Source organism: Hypomesus transpacificus, chromosome 10 (genome assembly GCF_021917145.1).
Source record: "Hypomesus transpacificus isolate Combined female chromosome 10, fHypTra1, whole genome shotgun sequence".
NCBI lineage: Eukaryota > Metazoa > Chordata > Actinopteri > Osmeriformes > Osmeridae > Hypomesus > Hypomesus transpacificus.
In genome coordinates this window covers 8,729,473-8,747,573 of record NC_061069.1, presented here as the reverse complement: position 1 = coordinate 8,747,573, position 18,101 = coordinate 8,729,473, and the positions used below count along the sequence as shown (strand labels likewise).

General features: G+C 53.2%; 1 protein-coding gene across 5 annotated transcripts in view; it reads right to left on the bottom strand.

Moving 5' to 3' along the window:
* The window catches only part of LOC124472688 (receptor-type tyrosine-protein phosphatase F), a 112,129-nt gene that overhangs the window by 4,525 nt on the left and 89,503 nt on the right, over window positions 1-18,101 (bottom strand). For 3 of the 5 annotated variants that reach the window (XM_047027661.1, XM_047027660.1, XM_047027662.1), the window contains 10 exons: window positions 15,128-15,282; window positions 11,731-11,843; window positions 10,322-10,354; window positions 8,444-8,541; window positions 6,025-6,148; window positions 5,514-5,689; window positions 3,625-3,744; window positions 3,348-3,502; window positions 2,948-3,233; window positions 2,241-2,419 (listed from right to left, as the gene is read on the bottom strand). In XM_047027661.1, coding sequence (XP_046883617.1) covers window positions 2,241-2,419; window positions 2,948-3,233; window positions 3,348-3,502; window positions 3,625-3,744; window positions 5,514-5,689; window positions 6,025-6,148; window positions 8,444-8,541; window positions 10,322-10,354; window positions 11,731-11,843; window positions 15,128-15,282 — 1,439 coding nt within the window. The remainder of the gene's footprint in view (window positions 1-2,240; window positions 2,420-2,947; window positions 3,234-3,347; window positions 3,503-3,624; window positions 3,745-5,513; window positions 5,690-6,024; window positions 6,149-8,443; window positions 8,542-10,321; window positions 10,355-11,730; window positions 11,844-15,127; window positions 15,283-18,101) is intronic. The other 2 variants (XM_047027663.1, XM_047027664.1) reach the window with 1 other exon arrangement.

Sequence of the window (18,101 nt, the reverse complement as noted above, 5' to 3'; positions counted from 1 at the left end):
TGTTACAACACTGCTCCTACACACGCTGAACATATCGCAGCAGGCCCTGTTACAACCCTGCTCCTACACACGCTGAACATATCGCAGCAGGCCCTGTTACAACACTGCTCCTACACATGCTGAACATATCGCAGCAGGCCCGGTTACAACCCTGCTCCTACACATACTGAACATATCGCAGCAGGCCCTGTTACAACACTGCTCCTACACACGCTGAACATATCGCAGCAGGCCCTGTTACAACCCTGCTCCTACACATACTGAACATATCGCAGCAGGCCCTGTTACAACCCTGCTCCTACACATACTGAACATATCGCAGCAGGCCCTGTTACAACACTGCTCCTACACACGCTGAACATATCGCAGCAGGCCCTGTTACAACACTGCTCCTACACATGCTGAACATATCGCAGCAGGCCCTGTTACAACCCTGCTCCTACACATACTGAACATATCGCAGCAGGCCCTGTTACAACACTGCTCCTACACATGCTGAACATATCGCAGCAGGCCCTGTTACAACACTGCTCCTACACATGCTGAACATATCGCAGCAGGCCCTGTTACAACACTGCTCCTACACATGCTGAACATATCGCAGCAGGCGCTGTTACAACCCTGCTCCTACACATACTGAACATATCGCAGCAGGCCCGGTTACAACACTGCTCCTACACATACTGAACATATCGCAGCAGGCCCGGTTACAACACTGCTCCTACACATACTGAACATATCGCAGCAGGCCCGGTTACAACACTGCTCCTACACACGCTGAACACCTACAATCAGGTTAACCTCTGTTGTGTGCCTGTCCCGAAAAACTGCAGTGCATTTGTAGGAGATGGATAACTGGGAAGGGGGTGGGGGGGGAGAGTTTCTCCTGGTGCCTGTAGGGGGCAGCATTGCACTGACCACACAAGGGTGAACCCATGCTACACGTATGAAAGGACAGACGTACACCAACATGCATGCATGTGCACGCATACTGCACACGCACGCAGGCACACGCATAATCACACACACACACACACACGTACTGAGCCGCGGGTGAAGAACTAATTAAGGTGCTGCAGGCGAGGCAATAATGTGGAACCAGGAGATTAGAGAGTGCTCAAGGCCCGACTGACACAAATAAAGAAAACGCCAGAACAGGGGAGAGGAGATGAGAGGAGGAAGGAGTGAGTGAGGGGGCGGGGGGGGGAGCAAGGTGCCAACGCGAGAGAAGATGGAAGAGGCGAGGGAGAGATGAGAAGAACCACTTGTCATTCCTTCTGGTCATCAGAGCACATAATAGAACATGTCTTTTTCTTTCTCTCCACAAAGGCGTGAGGAAGGGAGCCGCTAGCCCAGGAAACACACTGTATGCCCTCGTCTGTGCCTTCGTACAATACTGGGCTACCTGCTTCTAGTATATGCGCTACAGTCCACACTGCATTGTATTACTATCGAAGCCGTACTCAGTCAACACCCATGCTTTACTCATATCAAGTATGTAAGTACCATGACTTCATCACAATGCTACCGTTGCCATGGAATAACACACGGTATGAGCTGCCCTCCTCTCCACCCAGAGCTTGTCCTCATTAGCTCAGCAGGGGTTCTCACAAGCTTTGCACGGGGCACCAGGGGCCCCTGTTTAGGTCTTATTTACGTCTGGCTTTAGAAGAGGCTTCATTCCAAAGTGCACCAGGAGCACACGGCAGGTCCCTGCGCTGAGCCCACACACTCAGAGGGAACACAAGACGAGGGCGAGGGGTGGAGAGGGAGAGAGAGGGAGCGACACAGAGAAATGGGTTTACACTACACTTGGTTTAGGCATCCTGTCGTATGGGCGAGCATCCACAATCAAGCTATTTACACAGCAACAGCGGAGGCCTCAACGGAGCAGCTCTCACGAGGAGGAGGAGGGGGGAGGAGGACGGGGGGAGGAGGAGGAGGAGGGGGAGGAGGAGGAGGGGGAGCGTCATACCTCCATACCTTGTGGACCGACTGACATTTTACGCTCATTGAATCCCTGCCGTCTACACACGCCATGCCAGAGGGCCCCCCCACCCCCGCTCTCTCTCTTCTGTTTCTACACACATTCATTCCATCTTTACCGTCATTTCAGGCCTGTTGATTCACCAAACAGAGCAAATGTTCATATGAAGAAACACACCCACTTACCTTAGCAAACACTCATATGAACACACACACACACCCCGTCCCCCCAGGAGACAGGAGCTGGTGCCTACCTGTAGCCGTCGATGCAGGAGGCGTTGATGTAATCAGAGCCCTCGACTCCTCTGATAGGCTGCAGGCACACACGGGTCGACTCGAAGGGCATGATGTTGACCAGACGGTTCTTGAACTTGTTGCAGGGCAGGTTGGCGCTGATGAAGCGAGACGTGTGGGCTTTCGAGTTTGCCAATCTCTGCGAGGGAGAGGAGAGCGGAGAGGAAGGGTTGTGTTTGCGGGGAAGGGGTCAAATTGTGTGTGTGTGTTTGCAAGGGAGGGGTGGGATGAGAGAGGGGAAGAGAGACAGCATTAGTGACCTTTGACCCCCCCCAGCAGACAAACTCTGAGCTCAGCCGTAGGGGACACCAGTATGTCTGCAGCCCCCAGTCGTTCTCTCCCTGTTAAGTCTCTCTTTAGCTGTCAGAGTAAATAAGAAGTTCTAGTGGAGACAGGACATCACATCTGGTCACCAGAGCATTGGTGAGCTACTCCGAGACAGAATGGACCCTGGCAGGTAGAGTAGAGGAGCTGGGTGGGGAGCTCAAAGCGGATTGGCTAACGGGGTACAGAGAGCGTGGGTCTGTGCCAGGGGAGGGGAGGCGTGACTCAGTCTGTGCTGGCAGTGGACAACTCACAGATGGACGGCACAGGAGTGTGTGTGGAGAGGATCCCTTGGCATGGCTTGTATGTCCGTGCGTGCGTGTGTGTGTGTGTGGGGCCTCACCTTGAACTCCAGCTCCATGGAGGTGACGGTGTCTCCGGGCGGCGGCTGGGTGAGCTTCTGGATGTGGGCGTACAGGTTGCGCGCCGGCACCTCCGTGTTGCCGCAGGTGGCCGCCTCCAGCAGCGCCTCGTGGATGAAGATGTACTGGTCCTCCGTCTGCACCATGTAGTTCCTCTGGGCGCGCATGCACGTCACGTGGCCGTACAGGTCCACCGACTTCTCGTGCTTCATGCGCTCCAGCATGGCCTCGATCACGATGAGGCAGCCGGTCCGGCCCACGCCCGCACTGGGGGGGAGAGAGGGAGGGAGGGGGAGGACACAGGAGTATGGATGATGGTCTCAACACATCGCGGAGGCGCATGGAGAACAGGTTCCCCCCCGGGGGCGTGTCCTTCCCTACCTGCAGTGCACCACCATGGGCCCGGCGTCTGCGGGGTTGCAGGCCTTGACCCTGCGCAGGAAGGCCAGGATGGGGGTGGGGTACTCGGGCACCCCGTGGTCGGGCCAGGCCATGAACTGGAACTGCCTCACCTCTCTCTTCTCGCTGGAGCCGTTCTGGAGGCGGGGGGGGGGGAAGAGAGTTTCATCGGGCGGCCACGGTTCATTTTGTTTCGGAAATTCTAAACAACTAGGCATGGGTACGTCTCTGAGGGTTGGATGAGTGCGTGTGTGCTTACCTTGTACAGGGCGAAGGTGCGCACACTGTACGTGGCCAGCTCCACAGAGTCCAGCATGGTGACCTGGATCATGCCGTAGGTCTCCGTCCCTCTGACGGGCCAATACTGGTCACACTTCACCTGCACGCAGAGGCCAGAGGGCAGAGGGCAGAGGTCAGTGACCACAAAACACAGCAGCTAAAGTCCGGGGTCAGGGGTGAGGAGAGCAGAGTGCGTGTGGTCACACAGCTCATGAGAGCAACTGAGGAGACGTCAGAGGAGGGCCAGTTCAGCCACCGCCGGAGTGTTGACCACACGCGGTCTCGGGAGAGAGAGAGGACTACAAAACCCAGTATTATCTGACAAAACCACATGGTTTCAGACCGGTTGGAACCCGCCTCGTGTAACAGCTAAACATCAACAAGAGTCAAAGTGCCGCTTTATTTCCAGAGCTGTGATTACCTTCAGTTAGCAAAATGGTCTGGCGGATCACTAGCCTTTTGTTTATACTTGCTTCTGCAGCATTGGTGAGAATTCAGCTCTGCATTGTGGGGCCTAGTGTGTTTGTGTGTGTGTGTTTGTGTGTGTGTGTTTGTGTGTGTGTGTGTGCATGGAGGCTCCGGTGACAGAAGGGCTGGCCACCTGGCCACATCTCTCCCAAGGAACAACCTGCCTGGCTAGATGAGGCCTGATGACACGCCACCATTGGAGCTGTAGGCTAAACACAGGGCCAACCCCCCCCCCCCCCCCCCCCCCTCTCCCTCTCCCAGGACACACGTGTGCACGCACACACACCAACTGGCCACTTGCAGCCTACCTACAAACAGAGATCCTCATTAGGGCTCTATGGTAGCTGTGTTATTTCCAGGATAGTCGGTGCCCAGAAATACCATGACTAGGAGTTCAACTGTTGAGCCCTTAGTTCCCGGAACAGCTTAAGGTCAGAGGAAGTGGAGAATGTCTGTAAATGCCAGATGTTTCAAGGCTGGGACACTCTTATTGATTCGGGATACAGTACCAGTCAAAACTTTGGACACATTTTCCCATTCAATTGACTGGTACTGTATATGAGAGAGGAAGGAGGAGGTAGGTTAAGGGACAGGGGAGAAGTAGGTGGTCTTGCAAACACTGTGTTACTGTACAACTTGGGAGTAGACCTTTGATGCACCATTGTACCTTGGTAGCTCACAGTAAGTTGGCTACTCTAGGTGAGAAAAGACGATCATTGGCTCTCAGCCAAACCACCCAGTTTCCCATCACGGCCCCAATGCGGTTTCTCCCCAGACAGAAGTAATAAACAAACAAGTGAATGACGTCATCTGCTTCCAGCTGCTCAGATTGTCCTGGTTGTAAGTGATACCTCGTGTCTGTGTGCAAGTCTGGACGACACATTCCATCAAACAGCCAGACCTGCAGCGACACGCGCAGCAGAGCAAACATCATTATCACCTGCCTGTGCTGAGAAACCCATCAGACTGGCCCTCTCTCACATATCACCTTTGCATGTGATGGAGACAGATATACCTGTCCTATCTTTATCTCTCTGTGGCGTGGTGACTCACAGTCTCATTTACAGGTCCTCTATCTGCTATCTGACCTTTCAGCTGCTTATCTAGTGGAGGAGACTGAAGCCTGTCCTAGACACAGGGCTGCCTTTGTTCTTGTGGCCTGTGTGTGTGTGTGTGTGGGCTGGGTGACACACGCTAGGTGGACGAGGGGGACAGTGGCCCTACCCTGACCTTGGGCCTGGGACAGTGTGACTCACTGGGAAGCCTGGGATGATAGCAAAGCAAATAGGATATCTGCAGTGGCACGGCAACCTGAAGTTAGCTCTTCCCGCTAGCATGTAAAAGAGTACGACCTGGACAGTTAATCGCTCCCATCGAAAAAGGGGGGGGGGGAGCCTTTACCCTGGACTTCTCCTCCAGCCGGGTCATCATGACAATGGTGTTGGCGCGCTGCTCCCACACCATCCTCCAGAAGTCGCTGAGCGTCTCGGCCAGGGGGCCCTGCGTGGCGATGTAGGCGTTCTGCTTCCTGTAGCCGTCGATGTAGTTGGCGTTGATGTAGTCGCTCCCGGGGACGGCTGGAGAGGAGCACGGGGACACAGGCTTTAGTCACCACGGCAACGATCGAAACCCTCGCCGATCGCAAAACACAAAGGAGCCCGTCGGTAGATTTCATGCGTCACATCTCGCGGACATGACTCGGAAAGCGTGTCGGACGTGTGGTACATGGGTCAATTCAGTTTGTACTAATTAACAAAAAAAGCTGAGGTTAACATGTTCCGCACGAAAAACAATGTAGTATTCACTAGAGCTACGTTTCCCTTTCAGCGGTCGGTACAACTGACCGAGGGGCAAAATCAATCCGAGTGAATAGTGTGGGAGAGGTCAAGAGGAGTGCTGAGAGGACACTCACCATCAACAGAGGTGAGCACCACCCTGGAGTGGTCGTAGGCGATGACGTTAGCGTAGCGATTCTTTGGCTTGTTGACCTCCATGTTGGAATTCTCCCAGGTGAACTGCTGGCCAGGATCGATGGACTACATGAGAGGGGGATGAAAGAGGAAGCATTAGAGAAAGACACAGGAGGGGAGGGAGAAAGAGATGAAGTCCCCTGGGGTATCACAGAGGAAAATGCAGACAGACACATTGATAAGTGTTTGTATTTCAACACCGGGGTTAAATAAAGACTTGAAAGAAGCCTACAGGCTAACAGCACTCTTCATCACCTCCCCTGTGGCTGAGCGCATTGAATTACCTGGTCCCACCATCCAAGCTATCACATATAAACCATGTCCTTTATCTCGCTCGCTCTCTCACTCCAGCCCCAGTTCCTGGATCTACCTTACTCTCACTGGATTCCCTTTTCCATTTCATTCTTCACTCCCTCTCACTTTTTCTTTCCACTTTCAGAAACCTGTTTCTCTCTCCGCTCTCATTCTAAGGCAGCCCGGCTCCTTGGCTGAGACCAGGACCGCTCTGGTCTGTATTTACCTCAGGTGATGAGTGACCATCACTCCCCGGCTCACTAAGGCCGTGGACTCTCTTGTTTTCCTCCATCGAACTGGCCGGCTCAGACTGACACCATGTCCATCAGCTCCCACAACCTTTCACCTTCCAAAACTATCTGGGGCCGGAGCTACACCTTCTGGAATGTTCCATTACTCTGGACCCTCTCTGAAATGGGTCTTCTTTAATCAAATTCAAGAATTTTTTTCTTTGAAATTGTGGTATGAAATACATAAAACTCAGTAAAAAGAGATTGAGCCAATTGAACAAAAACAGTTCTGATGAGAAAAGGGCGGACTGACGTGGAGAACGTTCCAGAGAAATGAATAGCCCTTCCTAGTAAACAACGTCCCATGGAGTTACAAATTGCCCGATAGTGGGACTCTTTTAGAAGTCGTCCAATCGCCGATGAGCTTCAAAACAGCCAATTTACATGCCAGCAGCCGGCCACTTTGCTAAAGAACATTTCATTTGCAGTCAAAACTTGTCCCACTGACTGTGGAGCTTGGAGGAGACAGCAGGGAGTGTTCCACTGGCAACGTCTGGCAAACACGTTCGAGGGGCAGGAGAAAAGAAGCGGGGTGACTTCCTCTCTGACGCGTGGGAGGATAATGACACTGCCACGGAGGCTAAACACCACGTATCATCCCGTCCTCTTGGGTAGGACTGTCTGAGCACCACACACCTCCAGCCTGACAAAACACTGCCAGCACCCCGAGAGCTCGACAGGGCTGCTGCGTGGGGCATGAGGTGGGTGCCCAGGCCGTGCCAGGCTAGGGCTGGGCTCTGTCCTCAGGAGGAAGGCACCACAGGAGCAGCCGGCGAACGTGACTGGGACAAACCGACTGAGCTGTGTCACGCTGTCTCCCCTGGCAACAGAGACGGGCAACCATCTGGCCCACTGAGGAGGGGGTCTCCCCTTTTCAGACGGCTACGTGTTGAAGAGTGTGTGTGTGTGTGAAAGAGAGTGTGTTTTGTGTGTTAGAAGAGGAACAGTCACAGGCTACCGCTACGTTGTCATGTGGCATGTTTTCCTTGACTAAAACAGGCTAAGTGAGGTGGTGGGGCATTGGCACCTAGGTTAGTTAGTATAAAAAGCACGTCTTCCAAACCAAACGGCTGGCTAAGTTTCACTGTCAGGGCAACAGACGACCAGGAGGGAGGGAGACGTCAGTGAGAGAAAAAAAAAGGAAAGATTTAAGTCAACATAATTCTCTCTGTAATCAAGGATGTGCCTCTTCCTGTCTCATCCCCAGGCCTACAGGCCACTAACCTCTGCTCTGGCTTTCGGCAATCCTCTCTACAAAATGTGCCACTTTAAATGCAAATGTTCTATTTTTTGGGAGGGGGGGGGGGGAGTACACTGATGAGGGATAATCCCTCACCCAGTTGCGTAGGAGAGACCGGTGCTAAATAACATTCTACAGGAAAGCAGGATAACTATGACACTGGCAGATTCTTGTGACCTGCTACCTGATTGCTCACTGCCTCTGGGAGATGATCCTGGTTTTTCTATCATAATAGAACAACTAGCCAGGCTTATGGTTGGTGACACAGCTGAACGGCTGGTTTAGCTGACATGAATACTATAAAATGAGGTTTTGGTGTTAAAAGAACACAAATGGCACCCATGTTATGTATCCGTTTAGTTTGACTTCATATGTGTGGTTAACGTCACTAAATGTAGTTACATTTCATAGTAGCATTACTACACTTAATTTAATATGACTTCATTTATGTAATGTAACTGTATTCCAATTGATGTAGTGTTACTTCACTCATGTTACTTATTTGGAGCTATTCCTTGGCAGATGCGCCCATCTCACCTCGTACTCCTGGGAGAAACGGAGGCCGTCGTTGGCCTTGAGGCGCTCGATGTGGTCGGCCAGGTCATTGACAGAGATGGGAGGATGCTCTCTCATTCCTGAGGAGGGGAGCACAGGAGGAGAAGGAGAGAGGGAATAGAAACAGGTAGAAGACCGTCAGACATCACTGTGTGGCCACACTCAAGGCATAACACGCAGAGAACGGTTTACACACGCACGCGCACGCACACACATACACACAGACACACACACACACTTGACCATAGAGATGAGTGAGGCTGCCAGAGACACCATGAGGTGGCTGGAACACAAGTGAGGGCTGAGGCATTGTGCTTGACAATGCATGAAGGGACAAGTGAAGCGAGAGTGAAAGGGAGAACTCGAGACAGGGATGGAGAGAGAGAGAGAGATGGAGAGAGAGAGAGAGAGGGAGACAGAGAGAGAGAGACAGAGAGAGGGAGACAGAGACAGAGAGAGAGAGAGAGAGAGAGAGGGAGAGACAGAGTGAGGGAGAGAGAGAGAGACAGAGAGAGAGGGAGAGACAGAGAGAGAGACAGAGACAGACAGAGAGAGGGAGAGAGAGGGAGAGAGAGATATCAGACAAGGGTTGGTGAGGTCATCATGCTAAGCTTGCGCGGGAGGTGACGGAGGTGGGCGGGGCTGTGGCGATGTGCATGTGTGAGTAAACATGCTCCTGGAAGCAGGAAGCAGACATCTCCCTGAGCCTCAGAGCAACGCTGGAGTGGGTGGGGGCTCCTGGGTCCAGCGGCTGGCTGGTTGGGAGCCAGGCCCCAGTTTGCACACATCAGTCACACTGTCACTTCTCTGAAACCCCCAAACAGCTCACCACTCAAACATCTTCTCTTTGAAACTTCCTCGACACAATAGAGCATCTTTTTTTTAACCCAGCCTGAAGGGCTGGGCAGGATTTAATCCGGCCAAACTCGCCTCTCTCCACATGGTTCTAGAATTCTCATCACCGAGTTATTGGATGATTTATGGCTAATCTACCGACACAAATGTTCCCTGGTGACTCTGAACTTGGCCTGGCTCTGGGCTTAAGTGGATTTGGAGAAACTTCATAAAGCCAGTGTGTGTGTGTCGCAGAAGGCCACGGAGAATCGTTAGAAAAAACTTAACAGGCAAAACAATGTACCAGTACGGCAAAAACACACATACAGGATTACTATTACTGTTACCAGTATGCATATAACATTACAGTGGCTAAAGGCTGGTTTGTCTGTGAGGATAATGGCTCCCGCACTCTGGGACCCAGCCCCACTACAAGCTCATTAGAGCAGCAACACTGACAGTGAAGGGCTGCTAACTGGGACCATTCCACAGGACAAGACCTGACCAATTAAGCTAATCTAATATTAGGATGCTTAGAGACTGGCGCCATTAGCTTCAGGGTGTGTGTGTGTTTGTGCATGTAAAGCAGTGTGTGTCGGTGTGAGGTTACGTAAGAGTGTGTGCTTGTGTGAGGAAAGTGTGTGTGTGTGTGTGTGCTTGTGAGATCATGTGCTCAGCCCGATCTTTTATGACCAATATGACATTTGGGCGGAAGGCGGGGAGAGAGAATGATAAGATAGCACCGCTAATTAAAATGTAACCGCAGCTCAACTACCCATTAAGTCCCTTCCTTAAGTGCTGCCTGCATGGATATCCTGGGCCTGAGAACACAACAACGTTACATCTTTCAACACGCACAGACACGGAGGCTACGCGCTCGAGGGCAGAGATGTCCGTCGTGACTGCGGCGGGAAAATGGGAGAGAGGGTGAGGGATAATAAGAGGAGGAAAAAAAACGAAAAGAGAGAGGAGGGAGTGCGAAAGAGACTGTATATGTGACAATACGCAGTACGAGAGCAGACTAACTTGGAGTGTTGGGGCAGCGGTGAGAGCTGGGACCTGTGGAGAGAAGATGAGGGGGGAGGAAAGAGAGAGCTATCAATGGAGGAGACTGGGCAGGCCCGTAGGTAGGTGGGTAGGTAGGAGGGTAGGCAGGTAGGCCTGGGGAGCAGGTGCAAGGACTGCTAAGAGAGTAGAATCATAACAAACAAGCTTCTGGGACTGAAGTCAGCCAGCTGACAGAGAGGAGCAGAACTCGGCATTCACCAAACTCTATTAGAGAATATCACAGTGGACAGTCATGGGTGGATCTGCAGTACAATGCAGCACCGTGTGTGTCAGGCAGTATGAATAAACCTGCCCTTGCTTTGAACAGCTGGTGATATGTCTAGGCTGCAGGAAGTATTGACTGGAGGAGAAAGAATGGGGAGAGAGAGAGGGAAAAACAAGCGAGCAGGTTGCTTAAAGGAAAATACGATGCCAGAAAGGGAAGGAGACAGAGAGAAGACGTGGGTGTCGGAGAGGAGGAGAGAGGGAGAGGAGGAGAGGGGGAGAAGAGGAGAGGGGGAAAGGGGGAGAGGAGGAGAGGGGAAGAGGAGAACACACTCTTCTGAGGCAGCCCTGCGTCGTTCCTGGGCAGGGTTCAGGGAGGCTCAGTGTGTGTAAGCCTGAGCAGGGGGGAGCGCGGTCTCTAATAACCTCAGAGCACAGCAAGGACGTACAAACAGAGACAGAGAGAGATAGAAAGACAGAGAGACAGACATATAGAGAGAATGGGGGAGAGGGAGAGAGATAGAGAGGGAGCGAAAGGGAGAGGGAGGGAGTGAACAGACAGAAGGGAACTGACATTTTCTCTCATCCCCATTGTTCCCGTCTCCTCGCCTCACCTTGACATCAGAGGCGGCCCAGGACTCATTACCAGGGCGCCAGGGAATGAAAGGAAGAGAGGGGAGGAAGAGAAAGAGAAGGGAGGCAGGAGTGGGAGGAGGACTGAAAAGAGGGGAGGAGGAGGGGAGGAGGAAGGAAGGAATCTGAGCCCTATGACAACCCTCTCGCTCCCCTGGAGAGGGAGAGACTAATGTGACACGCTATTCAAAGAGCACATCCAGGGAGTCTGCATTCACTTGGCTGAGTTAAGTGTCACCGCACAGCGCTGGGGGACCGTAGTCACACTGCTCTGTTGTCGATGAACAGGGTTTGAGGTCGACCGGTATTGCAGCCCGGGCAGGATGGGTGGGAAGGTGTGCTGAACGGGATTTGTTAGAAAAGCTCAAAGTCAAGAGAAAGTAACCCTCCCGTGTGGTTTACGGTCGAGGCTTCTTACGGTGTTGTCAGAGAAGAAGAAATAAAAGAGATCAGTGAGAAAAAAAGAGAGAGAGAGAGCTTTAGAAAAAGCCAACAGACAGGGAGAGTGCAGAGTGTCTCGAGTGGAGTACCTGGGGTCTGGTAGTTGAGCCTCCTCATCTCCACAGGGTCGGAGGAGCTGGCCAGCAGGGAGTCCTTCACCCCTCCTGAGTGCTCATCCTTGGGGAGAGGGGACGCCCGCTTCCTGCAGGGGCACCGGGCACACGGGAAGGGGTTCATTACCATCACAATCACTCCAAATCAGGAACCATACAGAGGCAGTCAACAGTGTACTGTGGAAACGCTCTCAAGCAGTACAGGTGGCTGATGGTGATACTGGGCTTCAAATGGCCAAATTCTGGAGTTTTGGACAGGACAAAATATCAGTGTGAAATGTGTGATATGAAACCAGCTTAGAGGAGTGACAGTATTGAAGAGTAGGGGCTCAGGTTGATGACTGTGTGCTGAAAGGCCCAGTCATTAGGGAGAAGAGTTTAAGTTTGCGATCCTCAAGTCGGCAACTGCTGTTTGATGGTTCGGTAGGAACAGCCTCATTTCCCCTGAGGTGGGGACAGTTTAGTTGCTGGATAGATGGCAGCTGTGTGTGTGTGTGTGTGTGTGTGTGCGCACTGTTTACTGGGTTGCCAGATTGAGAGGGAAACAGGCGGATGCTGTAATTAGCCCATCAGCTGGGTGGCACAACATTGTATAATTATACTGGTCGTCCGGCACCTGTGATGCCCAGCCTAGCCTAGCCCAGTTCAGGTCTAGTCCAAGACAAGACAGCACAGTCTAACCCAGCACAGCCACAGCTCAGCCCAGGCCTAGCCCCAGCCCTAGCACAGCATAATCCAGCCCAGGCCTAGCCCTAGCTCTTGCCCAACCCCAGCTAGTCCTAGCCCAGCCCAATTCTCTCCATCCACTTAAAGGAAAATTCACGGCACAGCTCGACAGCATGCTAATGTACAGACAGTACAGTACCAGTCTGAAAGACACACACACACAGACACACACACACAGACACACACACACAGACACACACACAGACACACACTACAGCTAGACACACACAGACACACACTACAGCTAGACACGCACAGACACACACTACAGCTAGACACGCACAGACACACACTACAGCTAGACACGCACAGACACACCTGCACAGACAACCCCCAGACAGCAGAAAGGAGATGGGCTGCAGCAACCATCAGGGCACCCGGTGGAAATTTCACATCTCATCGCGCTCCATTTGCAAGTTCCCGGCCCTGGTTCAGGCTGCCTGTCCTCCCTTGAAGCCCACTGTGGTGAGGGGGCAGCCCCCCCCAGCCAGGCTGCGTGCATCATCCACACAGTCCAGCCGACGCCGAGGCCTCCGCACACCTGTTATCTAATGCTGACAGGGTTTACGCTAATGCTGACATCTCATCTCCAGCAGCCATCTCTCCCTCCCTCTCCCTCTCCCTCTGCGGCTGTGGTGGGGAGCGGGAACCCTGCTTCATGCTAGGAGCCGGGCCAGGCCCCCTCCCTCCCTCCCCTCCCCTCCCCTCCCCTCCCCTCCCTTGTCCAAACAAACCACTACCTCTACGCTCTACCACCAGGCTAACTTAAACATAGAAGCTCAATAGGGGTATTCATTTGGATCTCAGAAATAGAGGTGAAGGTGTGTGTGAAGTATGTGTCTGTCTGTCTTTGTGTCTGTCTGTCTGTGTGTGTGTGTGTCTGTGATAAGAGTCTGCTTAATGAACAGAGCCCTTTGTGGAGACTCGGCACTGAGGAAACGGGAGTAAAATACCGAAAGGTTTTTCGAAATGGAAAATGTCAGGTTGGGAGGACGGGAACATTTCTATTTGGCCGTCACCCCCATCTGGCCTTTGCTTCACAATGGGCCATTCAGCTGCAGGTGAGCCCGCAGACAGGAGGGAGACTGGCGTCTGATTGGAGCAACCTCGGAGCTGCACCCTGACACTCCCCGAATGAAACCCGGCATATCAACGCACAGCTTCAGACACCGCATCGACAAAGACACACTGACACCAGACGACGTGAAACATGCACTTTTACAACAACACAAACCGGGGTGTGTGTGTGGGGGGGTGGGGGTTCTAATCAATGACACTGAAGGCCTGCAGTGTCTGCTAGCGTCGGTGTTTAGTGGCGAGGTGATTACTCTGCGCGGCACATGAGGCTTGGAGGCAGGCGTCTGAACGTGTCTTCCACGTCTGAAGATGGAGGGGGCGCTACGCAGACACTGCAGCCCAAGAACAGACAAACGAACGCAACCACCAGCGTGACAACGACAAATGAAGCGGCCATGACACAGCGCTGACATTACCCACCTTTCTTGTTTGCTGCATTCAGACAGCGGAGAGAGAGAGGGAGAGATCCAGGAGTGAGTCACAGCACACAGTCCTGACACTAACATGGGGCTACGGTTACATCCACCAGTGTGTGTGTGTGTTTGTGTGTGTCCCTGTGTGTGTACTAGTCACTCTGCACTGTTCTCGAGGGGGCTTAACTATTCCAAAGCGTTGGTGCAGAAGAGACTGGGAGCTTGGGTTACTAACCACCAGTTGGACCTGGGAGCCATGGCAGCATGCGTGCGAGCAGCCCAGCCAGAGCTTGGTTTAGTGACTGTGTACAGGTGCGATAACAACTCGGCAAGAGTTCCGACTTGTCTCTGGCAAACACACAGTTCCAGGGAGGAGGACTCCCACCTCATTCCCCCACCTGCCCCCCCTCCTGGTCTCCCTCTCCTGCCAATCTGCCGGTGTGGAGACACTTCTGGGGGACATAGTGCTTACTCCTCAAAGGGGGGCCTGTCTGAAGGCCTATTATTAGCCAGGCTGCAGCAGACACACCGCTCATACACTACACTACCCTACACACACACACACACACACACACACACACACACACACACACACAGAAAGAAAGAATACTGGAGATGACAGGCTTAAGAAAATGGTCCCTACCGCAGTGTGGCATGGATGAAGTCGTCCGTGTGTGTCTCTGTGTGTGTTCTGAGGGAGGGAGCGGGCCAAGACTCACACACACACGAGCCCTCTCTATTTCAGGCTACCTTTCGCTCTTCCTTTTAATTCGCAATGTCAGGTTAAAGAGCAACGGGAGTCAGAATTCTGTCATACTGGTCTCTGCGACGTGACAGGCTGTCAGCCCTGCTCTTGGAGGAGAGAGGAGTCTTTTAATAAGCCTCCCTCATATTCTACCGCCACGACATGGAAAAGAACCAAACTTGTAAGTGATGAGCACTGTTCTCTGTTCACTGTCCTCCGATATCAAAGGGACGACACTAATCAAAGTGCTAAACGCAGGTCTTTCAGGTGAAAGCCTGTGGCTACACCCGCGAGGTTGAGAGCGGGACGGGGCTGGATAAGCTCCGCCCCCCCCCCCCCCCCCCCTGCAGGTTTCCTCTGGTTGCGTCAGCGTCCTCCCCCGGCCTCGCGGCGCTCCCTCTCAGGGCCTCACCTCTTGAAGAGCAGGATGGCGATGACGATGATGATGATGAGCACCACGGCCAGCACCGGCCCCATCACCCACAGCATCTCGGGCTGCTCCACGCTGCGGGCCACACCTGGGGTCACCTGGATGGGGTCCGAGTAGGGGCTGGCTGAGAAGGTCCTCTGAAGGCAGGGGGGGGGGAGAGAGAGGTGAGCAGGGGGAAGCGGGAGACAGAATACACCATGGTAACTGTTGACCCAGAGCAGCGCAGCGTCGATTGTCAACACTGGCATGGGTGAACGATCCTTTACAAATACGGCTATGTTACCTATTGCAATGAAGCTAGGGCACCCCTCAGAAGTTAGTATTCCAAGGCACATCAAAAGCACAGCGCAAATGACTTTCAGATCACACGGCACAGGCGCTTCACACACACTCACTCACACATGAATTGGGTCTTGGTCTGATGCTAACGGCAGTGACTGGGAGAGAAAGGCACACGAGACACACCGAAGAACACATCTCACGGTCACAAATCAAGCCTCCCTCCCACCTGGGACATTTCACTGTAACTGCAGCTACCAGACAGGCTTGAGGAATGACAGGGTCGGGGAGAGTGCTAGACGGACAGCCGTACCCCCCCAAAAAAAGAAGAAGAAAAAAAAAATAGAGTGAGAGTGTGCGTCTCTTGGTAGCTGAGATAAATGGGGGCAGAGGAAAGGCCTCATCTCCTCTTCATTAGTGTTCATACCGTGACGGAGGGAGGAGGGAGTTATTCCCCCCAGTTTTAAATGAGACATCTCCCTGCTTTTTCCTCTTTAAATGAGGAGGGATGGAACGAGAGAGAAAGACGACTGAGGAACCGGAGTGAGGTTAAAAGAACGACAGAGCTTGGAAGGAGGAGAGGTGAGAGATACGGGAGGCAAGGAGGGAGGCATGGAGGGGGATCAGGAAGTGTCATTAGCGCTCAGCATGTCTCCTTTATCTGAAGAAGAGAGAGAGAGAGAGAGAGGGTGAGGGTGAGAGAGAGGGTGAGGGTGAGAGAGGGAAGGAGAGAGAGAGAGAGAGAGGAGCATATAGACAGGCAGACACGGCCCCCTGAGGGCTGGCCCTGGCCCCCTCTGGTCCCTTAGACTCCCAGCATGCAGTGGGTGTGTCAGGGCGGCGGGAGCGGTAATCCGGATCATTAACGACGCAGCACTCTGCTCTAAAACATGCAGGGAGTTATTAATTGGAAAGATAAGCTGAAATTAGCTTGGAGAGACCCCCAATATGAAGTTCAGATATCTAGCTATACTAATGGGCAAAGGCAGAGAGATGAGTACGTGTGTGTGTGTGAGAGAGAGAGAGATAAAGAGTGCGTGTGTGAAAGAGAGAGAGAGAGCGAGAGAGGAGAGAGAGAGACAGAGGGAGCCTGTGTGTGTGTGTGTGTGTGTGTGCGTGTGCTACACAAATTTCTATGTCCCTCTGTACCTGACGACACGCATGCTTGCACGCCACTGTGAGAGAGAGAGAGAGAGGCCAAACAGGAGACAAGAGGGTCATGAAGGCAGACCAAGATCACAGAGGTCTCTGCTCCCCTCCCCAGGGCACTACCCTGCTCCTCTCCCCAGAGCACTACCCTGCTCCCCTCCCCAGGGCACTACCCTGCTCCTCTCCCCAGGGCACTACCTTGCTCCCCTCCCCAGGGCACTACCCTGCTCCCCTCCCCAGGGCACTACCCTGCTCCCCTCCCCAGGGCACTACCCTGCTCCCCTCCCCAGGGCACTACCCTGCTCCTCTCCCCAGGGCACTACCCTGCTCCTCTCCCCAGGGCACTTCCCTGCTCCTCTCCCCAGGGCACTACCCTGCTCCCCTCCCCAGGGCACTACTCTGGGCTCCATTCACGCCCGTTCCCTCCATATGAAGAGCATGTCAGGAAGATGGGGAGCTGGCCGTGGGAACAGCCTGTGCCTTTTCTGAGGATATCTGGAGAAACCTTTGTGTGACCAGCGACCACAGCTGTGCCTCTTTGCAAAGGCAATGAGGAGCCGAGTGAGAAAGAAGGGAAGAGTATTGGAGAGGAGAAGAGAGGAGGAGAGAGGAACAAAACGAGAGTGCTTTGTGACGCTCTGAGCAAACACTGGGATCGTCATTTGAATGGTCCTATCTGATCAAAGCTCAGACACGCAGTCCCTCCAGCCACCAGTGGCAGCACAGAGCCACAGTGGGCCCATAGTATCACGCCAGACTGGGCGTGAGCGTGTCCACACATCTGAATGTGTGTTGTAGCCTTATTGACTGTGTGTGGGTGTGTGTGGGTGTGTTAGTCTGCCTTTGTGTAATAAAGTTTTGTTCGAGAGCGCTTCTGCTTCAGTTTTCCTGCTCCTTTATAGGGTGTTCTCCAGAGTCCATCACAGAGAGAGAGAGAGAGGGTGAGAGAGAGAGAGAGAAGGTGAGAGAGAGAGAGAGGGTGTGAGCTTCCGCAGGGCGAGACAGAGAGGGGAGACAGTGAAGTCGAGGGAGTGTGGGGGTTTTGCTAAAGAGACAGCTCTAATGTAGCAGTTGTCCGACCCGCGGGGCTAGCAGCGCCTCAGTTAGCCAGCAGAGGGGCTGGCTGCCTTGGTGAGCCCTGAGTCCCTGATGAGAACAACACGCAACACGCCGCCGCGCTCAACCTCAACATCCACCTCGCATCTTCACAGCAACGTACAGAACATGGCAGCCAGACAAATAAGCGAATATACGTGTTAAGACACACACACACACACACGCGGCTGATGTGTGCCTTCCTGAGGCGGCTGCGAAATCGCACTGACCCAAGACTTCTTCATTGTCTCACCGTGTGTGTGTGTGTGTGTGAGAATGTATGTCAGTTTGTATGTGTGTGTTTGCAAATGTGTGTGGGAGGGAAAAGTGGGGCGCATAAGAGTAGCACGGCCTGTTTGTCAGCCTGTTTCTGCTAATGCAGCTTTTATCTGGAAGGAACAGAGACGGTGCCGCAGGTCCCCACTAACCCTGA